The sequence below is a fragment of the Rhodnius prolixus genome, unplaced genomic scaffold (assembly GCF_049639745.1).
Source record: "Rhodnius prolixus isolate KJV_2025 unplaced genomic scaffold, Rpr scaffold_10, whole genome shotgun sequence".
NCBI classification, from domain to species: Eukaryota; Metazoa; Arthropoda; class Insecta; order Hemiptera; family Reduviidae; genus Rhodnius; species Rhodnius prolixus.
Genome location: NW_027411615.1, coordinates 27,082,790 through 27,096,613, shown reverse-complemented (window position 1 = coordinate 27,096,613; position 13,824 = coordinate 27,082,790). Strand labels below are relative to the sequence as shown.

The 13,824-nt window shown below is 30.1% G+C and overlaps 1 protein-coding gene across 2 annotated transcripts in view; it reads right to left on the bottom strand.

Moving 5' to 3' along the window:
• Window positions 1–2,828: 2,828 nt before the first annotated feature.
• The window catches only part of sigmar (Tumor necrosis factor alpha-induced protein 8-like protein sigmar), a 108,555-nt gene continuing 97,559 nt past the window's right edge, over window positions 2,829–13,824 (bottom strand). For both annotated transcript variants that reach the window (XM_074133688.1, XM_074133689.1), the window contains 2 exons: window positions 11,403–11,554; window positions 2,829–9,773 (listed from right to left, as the gene is read on the bottom strand). In XM_074133688.1, the coding sequence (XP_073989789.1) occupies window positions 9,360–9,773; window positions 11,403–11,554 (566 nt within the window). In that variant the 3' untranslated portion in view covers window positions 2,829–9,359. The remainder of the gene's footprint in view (window positions 9,774–11,402; window positions 11,555–13,824) is intronic.

Genomic DNA, 13,824 nt, shown 5'->3' with positions numbered 1-13,824 from the left:
TTCATAATTTGGTATCTAACCAATAAGTCTGAAGATAATCAATTTAGGAGTGAACCATATATACCTTTGGAATAAAGTTTGTGAATGAGTGGCAGTGATCAACTCCGTCAAAGGGTTTAAAGAAGTAATTAATTATATACTTTATTCAGTTAAGCGTGTTTGACGTACACGAGTCAAACCAAATCTCTGTTACGGTGCGTTCGACGTTATACTCGTTGTGAAAAATATAAAATTGCCATTAACGATAGCAACTAGAAATTTTAATAAAATGCTATAAGAATATTATTTGGTGGAATGTTTCCTTTATCTTACCAATAGAACTGCCAAGTATTTTATACGGAGGGGGATGGTGGGAGTCAGCCAAGTGATAAGTGATTGGTACATGTTTGGTCTCCGCATTAGAGATTGGGAATTACGCACACAAATAGAAGCTCTCAACCCTTGTGCAATGCCGTTTTTAACTTAGATAGACGTTCAGAGCTCAGTACGAGCAAGATTTCATTTTGCACAGAATTCAAAGCTCTTTTCTTCCTTGTAAAAGCTCTTGCGTCTCTAGTTAACTAGGCAATGCATACGTGCAAGATTTTGAATGAGCACAGAATGCTCAGTAATCTTAAGCCCCAGAAATTGCAGAAAGAATGCTTGCAGTGACTATTATAACGTTGTAAACTTTTGGTTGTTTTGCCCTGCGTACGTCATTGTCTGGTTTTAATTCCGCATACTGTGGGTTTTTTTTAAAAAACTAAATTCCACGCTTTACTGGCTAAAAAAATAAGCGTAAAGTTGTACCGAGACTTTGAATGAATGAATATGAATATGAAACTTTGTAAGAATCCCATGCAGAGATGCCAGGTTTGAATCTAGCTACATGCTCTTAAATTTATTTTCTTTCCAAGAAGAGTATTCAACTAAAACCCTGGCAAATAAACAGGTAATCAGTTAAACAATCTCTAATGATTTGCAAAAGTGCGCATTTTAAAATAGTTTGTGTAATTAATTATTAGTTGTTGTGAACGCAAGAGTGCCCTGCTGACGCAAATAACTGAGTGAGAGAGAAAACAGAATATTTTTGTTTACAGAATTTTGTTATACATATTAATGAAGTTCCGTAATAAGATTTAATTTCAGAATTTATTCGTTGGCAGAAGCTCCCCCTCTCATCTCTTCCTCTTTTTTACCTCTGTACATATTGAAAATGTTTCATATTAATTAACTCCCTGCAAGTGTTTTCAGTTTTATAATTTGGGATCTACCTAATTAGTAGGAAGAGAACCAATTTAGGAGTGAACCATATATTACAATAAAGAGTTCTCCTAGACCAGTATTTTATTTTATTTTTTATTATTTTTTTTTTTTTTAGAATAGAAACTATTTATTATTTATTACAAAGATCCACAAAATGAATTTCTTTTAGAAAATGGTAATTATTTTTGCGTACACTCCAGCTCAAAAACTAAAACTTGCAAGAAGCTCTATTTGAGAGCCTCAAGGCACGTTACAGTAATCTAGAGAACAATATCCTCAACAGGACCAATTTTCTCAACCATTCTAGGGTTTTTGAAAACGAATCTAATGATTTTCTTTAAAGTTTGGATAGTCATTGCTCAATGGAGTTCTAATGCTTTCCTGAAAAATTCGATTATAGACAATTTTGGGAAAGGGAGTCCCATTAGAGTGTCTTTTGTTTTTAATTTAAATAGTAATATAATTATTAGTTAATGCAGTATCCAGATCTTCCTTTGGCCTTACTCTGACATGAGCGAGAAATCTGCAGGGGGAAGTCGTAGGGACTGTAATCATTCCAAACCTTTAAGGTAGAGGATGGCGTTACCGCTACATTAATAAAAGTAATAACTTTGATCTGAGGCATTTTGAGTTTTAAGCTCCAAGCCCATAAGGTGAAATAAGGTTATGATGACCTTGTAATTGGTAGTAGTGTTTCTTAGATCTATTCCTTGGAAACCAAAAGCCTTAAGTTTCCAAAGGACAGAAAAAAAAAAAAGCCCTACTATTAGAAGAGTAGGGGGTTTAGCTCAATGATTCGTGCACATGATTCGGTTCCATGCTGCGTTTAGATTTCCTCTTCCTAGAAGCGTATTTCAGCTTACAGATCGAGACCACTGACAATATAGTTAGCAACAAGAGAACACTAATCAAAGACTGGCAACAAAAATAAAAAAAAAACTAAAGCAGTTCTCACCAACTCTTTAACTATGACGAGCTTTTAAATTGTTAATTTGAGGTGGGGCCACAGTTTGAGCAAAAAGCCGATGAACTTAAAAAATAAGAAATTAAATCAATCATCTTATTAATTTTTGTTTTAAGCAATTGTAACAATAATAATGTTCTAATAATATGCAAATTTAAATCTAACTAATAACATCTGAGATACTCAGATATCTCAGAAATGAAAATTATGTTGGAATGATTTTGATGTAGGTATTTTTTTTTTTTTTTTGTTTAATCCAAAAAAGGCTCAAAGGATCTACTCTTCCAGATGTAAGTCCCAAAATTCATATCGAGATCTCTTTTTGGAACTGATTTTATACTTGTAGGAGCTTTTCATTCTTCTAGATGGGGATGTCAACTGTTCGCTTAAACTTTTCTACTATGTGGACCCCGAATTTACGAGGTTTCCTTTCCTAGGTCGTGAGTACATCCTGTGCATCCGAAGTGTGTACTGTCTAGGCCTAATTTAAAAATGAAAGTATCGCAAAGACAATTATTTGAGGACAGTTATAATAATTAGAGCAGCATAGAAGCGCTGATAATAAATCTTTATTCTTTGTGTTGTCGCTGCTCCTCTTTCTACTAGAGATAATGGGGAGTAAAGTAAATTTTCTTTATTTTTTATTTAATTAATGTCATTGTACACTTATATAAAAGAATTACAATCATTGTTACATTAGGCATACAGAATACAATCAAATTTATCCAGGTAACACTGAAACATATAAGCAATTATTATTGAGATTATATGCATTGTACATAACAAGTATTTAACATTCGTGAAAAGAAAAAACAAAACAAAAAGTTATTTAATATAACAACATTAATAATTATTTTGTTATTTGTTAATATATTGTAATATTGATAAAGCATATTATAGTATACAAAAAAGAAAATATTTTGGTGAATTATAATGACGTAATGTTTTTAAATATTTCAATGTGATTATGCAAAACATTATGTTATTTGTAATTTATATGAAATGTAAAAGACATACAAAATTTAAAAAAAATAAGTTACTAAATAAGTTATTGCTTTTTAAATTTACAATTTTGTTTAGTACAATAATTTTATTTTTTTTGTAACAATAATTCAAAATTTATACATTATTTTGAAATGTTTACTCAATAAATAACATCAATGACAGTACTGATATGCTAGTAATTATGTAGTAAAAACGTTCGTTTGATATTGAAGTTATTGCAAGGCACTTTATAATTATATTGACCATCTTGCTAATGATTTTTAATAATTTACTTTTATTTTATTTATTTATTTTTTGTTTTGAACACATTAACTACAATCTAAGTTATTGTACCCAATTAATGGCAGTTGCCAGTTTTTTGAATTTTTCTTTATAGATTTTGGAAAATGTGATAAATAGTGGAAAAAATAATCAGCAAGTTTTGAAAAACTAATACTTCAATGAACAATTATTTTTTTTGAAATTGTGCACACACTAGACAGATTTATTGACGAGTGTGTCAACAATTAAAAAACTTCATTTATTTAATTAATGGCGAACATTCAACAAACATTTAATAGTCAAAAACCGCTTGAGATATTAAGTAAATTGGCAATATTATACAATAGCATTTACAAATGTAGGTCACCTAAAAATCAGTTTTTAAATTTATATTTTACAATAAATGAGATTTTATTGTTATTACAAAAATAATAATTTATTATTAGGAAACACACAATTATTATCTCACGTGGTCATTAAGTATATTACAACAAAAGTAAACTGCCTAAATTCGTGGGCTTATAATCTCTAAAGATGGGCATTCTGAGATATAACTAAACAGTTGATCAGAGAAAAAGCATCTTATGATCACTGAGATAATCTTAAATTCAGCAAAGAAAATATGTAAATGAATAAGAAAGCAGTCCATTAAATACAAAAGGTCAACTAATATTAGTCACGTAGTTTTTGTTTAGCATTAGAAAGTCAATTTATTATAAGTCACTAATATCATATTAAATAGAATAAAAAGCGATCTGATTGGAATGTAATCCATTTAATTAGTAACGGGCAAGAGGGTTATGCCCTTGTTGTGCAAACAAAGAACTAAAGTGACTCTAGGTTTAGGCAGGAATCAGATTACTCTGATTACAGGCCTACTCACGGGGCACGGAAGGTTCAGAAAGCACCTGCACAAGATAGGGCTTATTAGCTCGGAACCTTTGTGCAGATTGTGCCAGGAAGAGGAGGAAACGGCCTCTCACCTGTTGTTCGATTGCGTTGCAATTGAGAGACTGCGCTATGACATCTTTGGAACCTTGAGGCCAAAGGAGATAACAGCGCAGAAGGAACTAGTAGGGAAAGCTCTCGACCTTCTTAGGAGGGGAGGTTTCACCTACTAGGTTTAAGGGGAAGGCACAATAAGCCTCGTGTGGCTGCAGTGCCGTGGGGATAGGGTCCCGCCCCGTCTTTCCAAAATCTAAAAAAATCTAATTAGTAACGAGTGACAACTCTCTTTCCTCACTTCATTTCCTTGTTGGTGATATGACTGAAATTGGCAATAAACTTTCTTCCTCTGGGATTAATGCATTGTACATGTATCAGTCACCAAAAATGATTGAACAATACTCTACTCTAAAATTCATGTCAGTGATTTATTATAAAACAAAAACATTAAAAAACTAAAAGTGGTGAAGGATAGTGGATAGTTTTTCGATTTTTGCCATTTTTAAGGTCCCGTTAACATCAATAATTATCGCTAGTCAATTTTATTTTTTTTCACTACTCATATTCACGCCGTCATTTTCATAAACGGATTAATAAAAAAAGGGTCTAAATGTGTTCTTTTATCAACTGTCATATTCAATAAACGCCCTATTAAATTAGATTTTTGTAACAAATGTGTCAGTTTACATTTTGTTGTTATTAAGAAATTATTTTAATTATTACAAAACATTGATAACGTTTATGAAATGAGTAAATATATCTTCCAAGATCATTATTTACTACATCTGAGACATGATTCATTCATTCATATTGTCACCTTGAATCAGCCAGTAAAGTTGAGACTTTGAAGAAAATGTATTCTTTGGTTATATTAGAAATTAGAAATAGTCTTTAAGTACTTGAGTAAGACTGTACCATCAGAATATATTTAGATTGCATACAGCAATCAAATTTCATCCATTTATTTATCAATATTTATTATTTACTTCCATTTTACCATCCATTGTCAAATTTTTAAAATCGTATAAGCTCATTGAAAGAAATAATAATATTTGAAACAAATTATTCAATTCCAGACTGGTAACTAGAATAAAGTAAGAATTACAATTCGATATGGATGAACTAAAGAATATGATTCAATATTCCAACATAATCGTAAATGCAAAAAAAAGAATATGCTTGTGAAAAATATCACAATAAGTTTAGAATTTTCGTATAAATACTATTCTTATCAGTAGTATAAATAAATTAGACATTTTTTTTAAATTTTATATAAATTATAAAAGAAAATAATTATCTACAATAAAACAATAATAATAATTAAAATTAAAAGCGAATTGTTATTGTGAATCGCACCAATAAATACAATTTAATTTTCTTTGGTTTTAAACATAGTAAGTAATGAGGGTCTGTATGAATGATACTTGTTTCATAAAATAAATTATTTTTATGAGAAGTAACATTTTTTCCGAAGTAACAAAATAATTTTTGAGCGAATGAAAATAAAAACATGAATGTTCTAAAGTAAGTAACGGATGGAGGTATGTATTTACAGTCATGAATTATTTACTGTAGTTAATTTTTTTAAAAAAATTGAAAAGCAAGTAATGAAGGTCTGATAATTGTATCAATTTGGATTTACTTACTTGCAACTTGGACTTGCAACAAAAGAATATTTATTTAATTGAAGCACAATATATCTTTGTATAAAAAGAAAGTAAATTGTCCTTAATGCAAACTGGAATCTATAGCAATTAAATAAAACGCTGCTATATAAATAACTGAAAAGGCTCGGGTGAGATATTTAGTATTTGTTATATGAATTGCGAATTCGTAAAATACAGGTACCCTTTGAATGAGCAGTGTCCACTCTATTGTCACGTGATGAGTCCAAAAGTAGTGACGCACTGAATACCATTCGCCCTAGAGAAACAGATGATGGGTACAACAATTTTAGGCTTTGGAACTACACCGGCAAACTCTAGTTCAACTTCACTGACAGTAAAGGAACACATTCTCAATTGTAGGATCAATAGAGGGACATTGTAGAGCAATTCCCTTCCTCCATACCAGTTCATTCATTTATATATAGCTCCATTTCAACCAAAGCAATATGCTTCATTCCAACTCCTCTAATATTATGTTACAAAAACTAAGCTAACAGCTGGCCCATGCCAGCCTAGAACCATGAATTATAGTATACCTCGGGAACAGCTACATACTTCTTTTGTGGCATCGTATTATAGACAAACTGAATGTAATGCCTACAAGAGCCAGACACTTTCTTAGCATATTATTTCGGCCGGATTTTACGTTCAACTACCGATAAGGTGTGAACGGTGGCGGAACAACAAATTTCTCGCATTAACAATTTTATAAAATTCAAAAACAAGTCCGGGAATCGAATATAGTACCGCAATAGAACTTTGCTTCACGATCCTCACCAAACTTCATGCACACTAAAAGTATAATATATTAAACCTAAAGGACCTATCCATATTTTCAATAATATATTAAGATTCAATTATATTCACAGTTTTTAGTATTTCATCACAATAACTAAATAAATAAAATAATAACAAAATACGCTAGCCATTTATTTATTTTCAGTTTTGATTATACTTAATATTTGAATTTAATGAGTAAAGAATTGTCTCATTTTCTTACCTAATTTTTAAATTTTGCTAATAAGGTGATTAGCTTAAAACATCAACCATTTAACTATATTTCTAATTAATCTTGAATTGAACAATTTCATTTATCTTGTAATCCAATTGGTTATCAGTAAAACAAATTATACATTAAAAACATTAATTGATAATATAAACAAAATTAACAATAGTATCTTTTTAAGCGAAAGAATATGCCAAAAAGTAAAAATATTTGACATGAATCAAGAAAAGAACAAATACATAAAAGTAAAAAATTAACTATAAATAAATAAAAAGAAAATTCACAATAGAACTAACAAACAATGAAATCCTGCTATTTTGTAGTCTAAAATAAGACTACTAATTATTTACGTTCAACCCACTCAGGAAGACAATGTCTTAATAACAATCATTCTTACTTTAGATAATTTTTAAAAAGTAAATCTTCCTAATGTGGGATGAAATTAAACTTTTCATTTCTCTTATTTCGCGTTTAATTAATTAATTCATAATTCACCACAAAACAAGATGATTTTCTCTTTCACTAAACACACTTTCAAAAATTATCAGCTGTGCACTTCCTTATGGAAGTAAATCTTATCAGTACTCTTTCAATCTGTAAATAAATTTCATTATTTATACGCAAAAAACACTTTTTCTTTTAATAACTTTTACAAACTTTCCTAACAAAATTATTAGTACTTTTGGTTACTGTCAAATCATTTAAGATTTAAAGATCAATAGAACTTATATATTAAAAAATTAGAAGGATGAAGAAGACGTTGCTATAACACATCTTCTATTTCTTTTACAGTTTTTCACTTTATTCATGTTTATTTGAATACTTTACATAAATACGAGCACTATTTTGCACAAAATTATTCAATTTCCAAATAAGTAGCTTTTATTTTTGTCATAGCAGAATGCACTTCATTAGCTGTTAATTTAGGATGTTGCTTATTTACATGGTAAGCTAAAGAACATACATTAAAAGTCAGGAAACATAATAAATGTCGAATAAATAAATTATTAGGCTTGTAAGTGATTAAAAATACATGCAAGTAACACATACACATTGAATCACAAAATCTTCACAAAAATAAAAGCTACATGCCTAGCGTCTGACAAAAGAATGATAAAACCAATTTATTATAAATAAAGAAATATGCTATCTTCTAGTGTAAAAGTTTGGAGATGATAGTTAAGAACGATATTTCTGTATAAGAATAATTACGAGTAAAAAGCGTTAATAAAGAAATTTTTTCAAGGATAGAGAATGTTAGTAAAACTTAAGATAAAATAATTTTAAAAAAGGCCAGCAGCTCAAAAATCATCTCAGTATAGAGAAATAGTTTTTTTTTAATGCATTAAATTATCTGCGTTTTGCAGAAGATTAAAGAAAGAATGCTTCTTTCAACTTAAAGATAAGTTAGTTATGAAAATGAAATATTTTTAAACAATTGAGGGAAAAGAATATGCAGACTTCCATCAGGGTATCGTAAAGATACATGTGGAAAGAAATCAAACAAGAGGGAACAATGCTTTCATCTGCTTCAGACAACAACCAGCAATACGGGAAAATCCTCTCTTCAGGGTGAAAATTTTGTATCAGTCCTAACTTAAATAGCATGCAAGTTTCGGGTAAATTATGACACGAATTTTGACTTTTTAGAAATGAAAGTTATTATTTAATTTCATTGGTGGAGAACATTAATTTGTAGCTGACTAATATTTATCTCTTATTATAGTTTTCGACTTGGTTGTAAATCTTTTACTTTGAAATGAAACATTTATGTAAATTTAAGTGCTCTTTCTTTGTAGTTCTATATCATATCCTCTACATAAATTTTTCCAATTTTTTGTTAGTTTTTAATTGACGCCTTAAAAAACAAACAAAAATAATACAAATATTTCCTATATATTTCACAAAATGTTTGTAGTTTAAACTACAATAAAAAAACAAATCCCTATGATGGTATAATTTCCAGTAATTTTAATTTTGACTAGTTAAAAAATCACATTATTCGATTAACTTTTTAATTTTGAATGATAACATATTTACTGGAAGATGAGGAGGAGGGACTGTAAAATTTCTCTGTAAATATTGTGCTAAATGTAAAAAATCTGGATGGATGTGAATTTTCGTGATAATGCCGAAAACAAATTGGCAATCAGCATAATATATTGTCAAAAAAATGTTTAAATATTTAATTTTTAAATAATTAAATAATAAATAAATAAATAAAAAAGTTATGTGCTAGAATTTATAATTTTATTGTCAAAGAAATTCACATCCCACCTTCATCCATCGCTTTATTGATATCAGACACTAATCTTCCAAGCACCTCCTTATATTCAGATCCCGGTTTAAATACTGCATCCAAAAATGCTGGTGCAGCGAAAAATGCGAATACACTATCAATACGTTGAATAGATTTATCAGTTAAATGTCTGGCGACGATGCCCTTAAGGCAAGCATGTGATTCTCTTAAAGCTGATAGAAGATACGGCCTATCATAACTGAACTCAACTTCATGGAAACTGATCACTGCCATTGCTGCTGAATGGAATTTGTTTTTGAATTTGTCGGCCAATCGTAATTCATCTGCATTAAACTGGCCGTTACGGTAGAGTACACCAATTTTGATCACAACTTTGATAATGTTTTTAATCAGCTTCTCTGATTCCTTTTTGTTGTCCGTCTGTAATTAAAAAATGAGAATATTATTATTAAACATTTATTTTTATTGTTTTTAATTGTTTGTAGAATAAATAAAGGTTTTGTATTTATAATTCATCTATAAGAAATTGTGAATATTTTGTATATATCTCTGTGGTTGCAGGACTAATACTTACTAAGAAACATACTAAGAGATTAGATCAATGCTCTGAAACGAAATTTCTGAGAAAAACGAAGGGAACAATGTTTAATAAATTGGAAAATTGGTAAATTAAATGCAGAACTAAAACATGATCAAACAGATGATTTTAGGAATAAATATAACTACATCTTTCTAGAAGTTGGACACAGAGAACGCCGAATGAAAAAGACATTAACTTTAAGCAAGCAATCAAATGCAACCACATAGTAAAAGATACTTGGACAACCCGAAGAAAGATGGTATGAAAGATGGATTGGACAATTGGTGCTGTAATGTTCCAAGAGACTAGAGGAAACGTTTAGAAGTAACAAAAATTATTCTGAGTGACAGAAAAGAGTCTACGAATATGACACTTCAAAAACTGATCTGTTTCTGTTCTCCAAGTTCCAAATAAAGTCTACCAAACCCTACTGTAAACTAGTAAATCGGCGAAAGTCCTAGAATTGCAGCTTATTAAATTGTCAAAACATGTTAGGATGCTGAACAGAAGGCGTTAGTCTCCTTCTGGAAATGTAATAGAATCGTAGGTCAAGCTCAGGAAATCTCCTCAATGGTGTTCTACGATTTTTAAAATTTGGATAATGGAATCTTTTGTTTGGTAGCGGTGAATAGAGGTACGTCTTGCTAGACTGCTGTTTCAAGATATTAAACGCTTCGCTTGTTTGACAGTCACCTGTGCGTGCGCTTAAAATGTTATTGGTATTCCATTTCTCTTAATAGAGGCTATACAGTTGATGAAGAAAACTAGTTATAAGATGTCAGGTAATGGCAAATTAAGCAATATGGTCATCATACATCATTCGCAAAATATTTTTTATGATTGCAATCTTCAATTTACGTTCTGGCAGAGTGAAAAATATTACTGTTTTTTTTTATATTTTAAAGGCTTAAAGGGACGACTAGTTAACGATAGATACTTAAGGTTTACTAGGATAATTCCTGAATGAATGGTAGGTTTGGTGCAGTGTTCTTTTTTTTGAATCAGCAGAGTACTTAGCTTGGTCTTTAGTGAATGGACAATTGGTGCTGGAATGTTCCAAAAGACTAGAGGAAACATCTTATAACAAAGACTTTCTTCTGCTAGGACATGTGGGCATTCTAGGAAAAAGAATTGAGTTAATCTTTTCTACTCATACCGCAGGTAACATTTGCTCTATCAATGTACTTATAACATTTATTCTGGTGGATTCCTTTCATTACATCAATTATCTGCTATTTTTTTGGTGTAAAAATTACTCCTTGGGACATTGAGTTAATAAATGGTAGGTTAAAATCTCCTGGGGCAATACAATATCCCATGGAATACTCATAAATAAATTCTGTTTTAAGTTTGTTAACCATATGGAAAGAATATCTTTAAAAATGAGTAAATAGGAACCAGTAAAATGATTTTTTTGATTAAATTAATAAGAAGAAATTGGTTATAAATACATCGAAATAAATACTCACATATTGTTTGGCCATTCTGTACAAATTATCTAATAAACTGGCCGTAGTGTCATCTATAAACATTTTAGCCACATTTTTATTAGCCATACGGCTAAGGATCTTCTTCTGAGCCCTTAGACCGATATCACGAGCCTTAAAACCTTCAGACATAACTGAAACATTTAAAAAAAATGCCTATTAATTTAAATAATTTTGAAATATTGAATGCGAAAAATTATTCAACTTAAAATAACTTACTAGTCACGACAATTATGTCTTAAATTAAGCCTACTTTACAGTTTATTGAACGAGTTAACGAATAATATCTGATTATGGACTACTGATATTTCTTTACTACTTCTTATTTAACTGTTGCATTCAACTTTAAATGCTTCTATAAATATTGAAATAAAAATTATATTTAAAAAAGTTCTCATTGAGGAAATCCAAAATAGAGCATTTCGAGCGAACCAGGTGAGAAGAGAAGGTGGACTGTATACGCAGAGCCATGGATGGAAAGGGTTGTGAAGTCATAAATACCAAAGGTGACGGAATGAATAAATTTCTGATATTCATATAAACTATAAACTGGTACAATTTTAAATCATCACAATAAGTATTAATTCTTCGCATTAGGAGGAAAACAGACATAATTTTAAAAGCAAATGAAAGCAGGAAAAAAATAGTTCTTGATAGCATCTCTTGAAGGATGAGAGCAAAATAGCTCTGAGGATCAGAAAAATAAACGAAGAAGTAGGGAAAAAGAACCCTAGCCAAAATTGAACATATGGTATTGTAGTTGCTCTATGCTTCGGAAGGAGCGCTGGACATAAATGGCAAATTATTTTCTGAAATCAACCTCAAGAAATATGTCATTTAAAGGTCTGATTAAATATGTTTCGTTTTCACACACATAATGTTAGTTATGAATACAGCAGTTTAACAATTATCTAAATATTAATTATCATCCGAAGAGAATGAATTAGAGACAGTTGTTTCTCTTTTGAAAATGTGAACAAGACAACTGCACTGGTTCACCACAGGGCTGTGTAACTGGATTATATTTTGAAAAGATAGTGAAGTTACATCAGATAAGACAATGTGACAGACAGGTTGTCTTTTTGTTTCTCTTCCTTCAGACTCTATCCATTCATTGAAAAGAGAAAGATTGCCTGTTTGTCAACTTGAAACAACTTAATAATGACGTAACTTGTCTACAGCTGCTTAGTTGGATGTTATCTAAATGATAACGAATGTTTTTAACTAGTCTCATGTGAGAACATAGTCAACGTTATAAATACAACTATTATAGATTCTATGTAAACAGCTTTTATTAGCTATATAATTATGCTTTGCACAATTGGATTAAATCGAAATTTCCTTGAATAATCGAGTAAAAAGTCGAAGAAATATACAATAGCTTGACAGAGATTTATTTCTACTTTTTATTTTAATACTTTTTACAAAAAAGAAAAAGGACAACACGGATCCGTCCCTATCTGAGCTTACTTTTCACCATTTTATTTTTTATTTTTTTGTTTATTAATAAAGCTCGCTTATTATTAATACCTTGAAGAGAGGAGGGAAGACGAAGTTTGGTGAACTATTATGTAGCAATCACATTTTCACATTCTTTACTCGATAACTGCAAAGATTGATCAAAAACCAAGAACACGTATAAAGAACAATCACTTAGTCAGTTTAGCAATACAAACTGAAGTAATCTGCTGGTTTAATGGAGTCCGACGGTTTGTAAAAAATCACGTTAAAGATTACTATTTTTCAAAGTCCGGAGGGTTGTTCCGGCTCATACTTTTGGGAGGCGAAAGGTCTTCTGTTTTTTTTATTATTCATTTTTAAGTCCCTTCGTTAGTTTTAGTTCTTTATGCATGAGTAAATCTAAATATTTATTTCTAATGAACATTTTATAGCCCTCAAAAAAATCAGCGAAATTTTTTAATTTTTTTTTCATGCATAAATAAAAGAAAGGGTCAGAAAATTTAATTTTAATCGAGGTATGGATAGTCACCACGTGTGAGGGTAGATTTAGAGACTTAATGGAGCTTCTATGGAATTTTTTACTAAGTGTGACTTCTATAGTGCAAGCATTGCCATCTGTGTTTGGTAGCCTTAACAAAACTCCTCATAACTAAACAGTACGTACTGCTATCTGTCCACTCTAATCGTAACTAAATTAGTTCTATAGCTATTTTTTATTTAATTTTTTATCTTTTTTCGAGGAACTGAATACATCATTAAAAACATTAGAAATAATTTTAATATTGCTTCACGAATGTGAATAATATGTATTATTATTATTATGTAATAGACCAAACCAGAGTTACAGATAAGACTAACTATCAAATTATTGATGAAGTCTATAGTCTTCTGTGTAAGTGTCGACTTTTTATTTATCCAGTTTGTATTAGACGTATGCTCAGTA